At 49.0% G+C, this 6,000-nt stretch overlaps 1 protein-coding gene across 2 annotated transcripts in view; it reads right to left on the reverse strand.

Moving 5' to 3' along the window:
- EMILIN1 (elastin microfibril interfacer 1) overlaps positions 1 to 3,512 on the reverse strand; it is a 165,345-nt gene extending 161,833 nt beyond the window's left edge. For both annotated transcript variants that reach the window (XR_014471873.1, XM_083178996.1), the window contains exon 1: positions 2,984 to 3,512. Coding sequence is in view for 1 of the 2 variants with exons in the window: in XM_083178996.1 (XP_083035122.1) it covers positions 2,984 to 3,138 (155 nt within the window). In the remaining variant the exon portion in view is untranslated. The remainder of the gene's footprint in view (positions 1 to 2,983) is intronic.
- Positions 3,513 to 6,000: the final 2,488 nt, after the last annotated feature.

The raw sequence follows: 6,000 nt of genomic DNA on the forward strand, positions 1-6,000 counted from the left end.
AGGAGTGTGCACTCTCATCCTACATGTACACGGGACTATCACCAGGGTGCATACATGTATGTGTGTACAGGTCTGTATACAGGAGTGTGCACTCTCATCCTACATGTACACGGGACTATCACCAGGGGGCATACATGTATGTTTGTACTGGTCCGTATGCAGGGTTGTGTACTCTCATCCTACATGTACACGGGACTAACACCTGCGGGCATACATGTATGTGTGTACTGGTCCGTATGCAGGGTTGTGCGCCCAAATCCTACATGTACACGGGTCTATCACCAGGGGGCATACATGTATGTGTGTGTACAGGTCCATATGCAGGGTTGTGCACTCTCCTCCTACATGTACACGGGACTATCACCAGGGCACATACATGTATGTGTGTACAGGTCCATATGCAGGGTTGTGCACTCTCCTCCTACATGTACACGGGACTATCACAGGGCACATACATGTATGTGTGTACAGGTCCATATGCAGGGTTGTGCGCTCTCCTCCTACATGTACACGGGACTATCACCAGGGCACATACATGTATGTGTGTACAGGTCCATATGCAGGGTTGTGCACTCTCCTCCTACATGTACACGGGACTATCACCAGGGCACATACATGTATGTGTATACTTGTCGTACATGGTGCATAACCTGCACCTATATGAACATGCCTGCACAAAACTTTGGGAACATACATGTTAAAGCCCAGTTATGCCTCTACAATCTAATGTATGTGAAATGTGTATGACATGACATTGTCTGTACAACAAAGGGGCTGATTCAGACCAGCTTGTAGCGAGACGAATTCGGCCCCTTCCCCGATGTTTGGGTTTGCACATATACAAACCCCAGGAGTGACTGGCGTCAGCGAGCTATTAGCTGGAGAGGGAGCGGACAGGGGCCGGGAACAACCAGTGTTTTATTGGCATAGCCTAAAAAAGACAAATGTTCCCCTGGGAATGCAGGTGTGGCGATACCTGCTGAGGGCGGGCAGGTGACGTCACATGACTTCACATGTGTGATACATGCCGCTTACACTGACGTCACACGTGTGATACATGCCGCTTACACTGACGTCACACGTGTGATACATGCCACTTACACTGACGTCACACGTGTGATACATGCCACTTACACTGACGTCACACGTCTGATACATGCCGCTTACACTGACGTCACACGTGTGATACATGCCGCTTACACTGACGTCACACGTGTGATACATGCCGCTTACACTGACGTCACATGTCTGATACATGCCGCTTACACTGACGTCACACGTGTGATACATGCCGCTTACACTGACGTCATACGTGTGATACATGCCGCTTACACTGACGTCACACGTGTGATACATGCCGCTTACACTGACGTCACACGTGTGATACATGCCGCTTACACTGACGTCACACGTGTGATACATGCCACTTACACTGACGTCACACATGTGATACATGCCACTTACACTGACGTCACACGTGTGATACATGCCGCTTACACTGACGTCACACGTGTGATACATGCCGCTTACACTGACGTCACACGTGTGATACATGCCACTTACACTGACGTCACACGTGTGATACATGCCGCTTACACTGACGTCACACGTGTGATACATGCCACTTACACTGACGTCACACGTGTGATACATGCCGCTTACACTGACGTCACACGTGTGATACATGCCACTTACACTGACGTCACACGTGTGATACATGCCGCTTACACTGACGTCACACGTGTGATACATGCCACTTACACTGACGTCACACGTGTGATACATGCCGCTTACACTGACGTCACACGTGTGATACATGCCGCTTACACTGACGTCACACGTGTGATACATGCCGCTTACACTGACGTCACACGTGTGATACATGCCGCTTACACTGACGTCACACGTGTGATACATGCCGCTTACACTGACGTCACATGTCTGATACATGCCACTAACACTAATGTCACATGTGTGATACATGCCACTAACACTGACGTCACATGTGTGATACATACCACTAACACTGGCGTCACATGTGTGATACATGCCGCTTACACTGACGTCACACGTGTGATACATGCCGCTTACACTGACGTCACACGTCTGATACATGCCACTAACACTAATGTCACATGTGTGATACATGCCACTTACACTGACGTCACACGTCTGATACATGCCACTTACACTGACGTCACATGTGTGATACATGCCGCTTACACTGACGTCACATGTCTGATACATGCCACTAACACTAATGTCACATGTGTGATACATGCCACTTACACTGACGTCACACGTGTGATACATGCCACTAACACTGATGTCACATGTGTGATACATGGCACTAACACTAATATCACATGTGTGATACATTCCACTAACACTGACGTCACACGTGTGGTACATGCCACTAACACTAATGTCACATGTGTGATACATGCCACTAACACTAATCTCACATGTGTGATATGTGCCGCATACATTGACATCACACGTGTGATACATGTCGAGTACACTGACGTCACATGTGTGATACATTCCACTAACACTGACGTGTCACGTGTGATACATGTCACTAACACTGACGTCACATGTGTGATACATGCTGTGTACACTGACCTCACACGTCTGATACATGCCTCTAACACTGACGTCACATATGTGATACATGCTGTGTACACTAACCTCTCACGTGAGATACATCCCGCGTACATTGATGTCACACGTGTGATACATGCCACTTACTGTACACTGATGTAACACGTGTGATACCTGCCTCGTACACTGACGTCACATGTGTAATACATGTCATGCACAATGACATCACATGTGTGATACCTGCCGCGTACACTGACGTCACACGTGTGATTTATAGAGAACATATACACGGGAGGGGGATAGACGCAGGATCACATGGGGTGATATTCCCTAAAGGATAACAGATGGGCCAAGTGCCTGGTAAATGTGTGGTACCTACCTGTGCCGTGTTGCAGCCCGTACCCCGTTCTGCGCCTGCGTCACTTGGCCCCCTGTATAAAGGTTATAGCGGGGAGGGTAATTGGTGGCATCGCCCCCACCTAGGGTAAGGTACAGGAGGCAGCTGACAAGGTTCCACATCAGCCTTGCCATCATCCCAGTCTGTGTCCAGCGGTGACTAGTCCCAGGGCTCTGTGCCAGCTGTGCACATATCCTACAGACCAGTGTGGTCTCCTCAGTCCAGGTCTGGCAGTAGTGCCACGCTCGGTTCCACGTTCCCAGCCCTGGGGATACTCCTCGCTCAGTCCAACACTGCCAGCAGCATCCTCCAAGAGAAGCAGGGGTCTGGCTGAGTGGGGGGAGGAGGGAGAGAGGGGAAAATCTTCCATCCCAACCCCCTCTCAAAACTTCCTGCCTCCCTCTGTAAGTCTGCAACTTAACCCTGCACAGAAACTTCAGTTCTCTCCACTAAAAGTGCAAGCTCTGTGGGCGAGGGATTCCACTGCTGGGGCCAATATGCATGGAACATAATAATAGTCTCTACATCTTCATTTTCTTCATGGACAGTGGCTGATTGTGTAACATCCAATCCGGGTACATGGCATTGTCTATGGGGCCCAATGCCACAGGCCGCAGAGTACTAGTGTCTGTACAGCGCTGAGTATTACTGTGCTAGTCTCCTGCAGAGTATTCCTCCTCTCTGTATATCGCTTAGTACTGGAGTAACTGCTGTGCTAGTCTCCTGCAGAGTATTCCTCCTCTCTGTACAGCGCTGAGTATTAGTGTAACTACTGTGCTAGTCTCCTGCAGAGTATTCCTCCTCTCTGTATATCGCTTAGTACTGGAGTAACTGCTGTGCTAGTCTCCTGCAGAGTATTCCTCCTCTCTGTACAGCGCTGAGTATTAGTGTAACTACTGTGCTAGTCTCCTGCAGAGTATTCCTCCTCTCTGTACAGCGCTGAGTATTAGTGTAACTACTGTGCTAGTCTCCTGCAGAGTATTCCTCCTCTCTGTACAGCGCTTAGTACTGGAGTAACTGCTGTGCTAGTCTCCAGCAGAGTATTCCTCCTCTCTGTACAGCGCTGAGTATTAGTGTAACTACTGTGCTAGTCTCCTGCAGAGTATTCCTCCTCTCTGTACAGCGCTGAGTCCTGGAGTAACTGCTGTGCTAGTCTCCTGCAGAGTATTCCTCCTCTCTGTACAGCGCTGAGTATTAGTGTAACTGCTGTGCTAGTCTCCTGCATAGTATTCCTCCTCTCTGTACAGCGCTGAGTCCTGGAGTAACTGCTGTGCTAGTCTCCTGCAGAGTATTCCTCCTCTCTGTACAGCGCTGAGTATTAGTGTAACTGCTGTGCTAGTCTCCTGCAGAGTATTCCTCCTCTATGTACAGCGCTGAGTCCTGGAGTAACTGCTGTGCTAGTCTCCTGCAGAGTATTCCTCCTCTCTGTACAGCGCTGAGTATTAGTGTAACTGCTGTGCTAGTCTCCTGCATAGTATTCCTCCTCTCTGTACAGCGCTGAGTCCTGGAGTAACTGCTGTGCTAGTCTCCTGCAGAGTATTCCTCCTCTCTGTACAGCGCTGAGTATTAGTGTAACTGCTGTGCTAGTCTCCTGCATAGTATTCCTCCTCTCTGTACAGCGCTGAGTATTAGTGTAACTGCTGTGCTAGTCTCCTGCAGAGTATTCCTCCTCTCTGTACAGCGCTGAGTATTAGTGTAACTGCTGTGCTAGTCTCCTGCAGAGTATTCCTCCTCTCTGTACAGCGCTGAGTCCTGGAGTAACTGCTGTGCTAGTCTCCTGCAGAGTATTCCTCCTCTCTGTACAGCGCTGAGTATTAGTGTAACTGCTGTGCTAGTCTCCTGCATAGTATTCCTCCTCTCTGAACAGCGCTGAGTCCTGGAGTAACTGCTGTGCTAGTCTCCTGCAGAGTATTCCTCCTCTCTGTACAGCGCTGATTATTAGTGTAACTGCTGTGCTAGTCTCCTGCATAGTATTCCTCCTCTCTGTACAGCGCTGAGTCCTGGAGTAACTACTGTGCTAGTCTCCTGCAGAGTATTCCTCCTCTCTGTACAGCGCTGAGTATTAGTGTAACTGCTGTGCTAGTCTCCTGCACTGTATTCCTCCTCTCTGTACAGCACTGAGTATTAGTGTAACTACTGTGCTAGTCTCCTGCAGAGTATTCCTCCTCTCTGTACAGCGCTGAGTCCTGGAGTAACTGCTGTGCTAGTCTCCTGCAGAGTATTCCTCCTCTCTGTACAGCGCTGAGTATTAGTGTAACTGCTGTGCTAGTCTCCTGCATAGTATTCCTCCTCTATGAACAGCGCTGAGTCCTGAAGTAACTACTGTGCTAGTCTCCTGCACTGTATTCCTCCTCTGTGTAGTGATGTCATCCTCATCTTCTGATTCCTCATCCCCTTCAGTGTGTTCTTCCTCATCCTCACAGATTATCATTCATCCCCGCTGGACTCCACAATCCTCTGTAGTCTCTGGAGGCAATTGCTGGTCTTCATTTGATGAACATCATCTTCTCCACATTTTGCGGAACCAACCTCCTTCGCCGCTCACTGACCAGGTTCCCCGCTGCACTGAAAACTCTTTCGGCATACACACTGGAGGGGGGACAACTCAGGTAAAATAGATCCAGTTTGTACAGGGGCCTCCAAACTGCCTTATTTCCTGCCAGTACAGGTAAGGACTGTCTGACATGTCTACTTAGATGCTGTCACCAAAGTAATCCTCCACCATTTTTTCAATGATGACAGCATCCAATGCACCGACAGTAGACATGTCAGTAATCGTTGGCAGGTCCTTCAGTCAGGACCAGATGTCCAAAATGCTGCTGCGAGGCTGATCTTCCTAGCAAGACGCTCATCGTCTACCGATCCGCTCTGCCAGTTCCTCCATTGGTTGCCTGTGTCTTACCGTATTCAATATAAAACCCTTCTACTCACATATAAAGCTATTAACCATAGTGCACCAGCGTATATCTCTGCACTTATCACAAAATATCTCCCATCTC

This window comes from Crinia signifera, chromosome 3 (assembly GCF_055691185.1).
Source record: "Crinia signifera chromosome 3, ASM5569118v1, whole genome shotgun sequence".
In the NCBI taxonomy this organism is placed as follows: domain Eukaryota; kingdom Metazoa; phylum Chordata; class Amphibia; order Anura; family Myobatrachidae; genus Crinia; species Crinia signifera.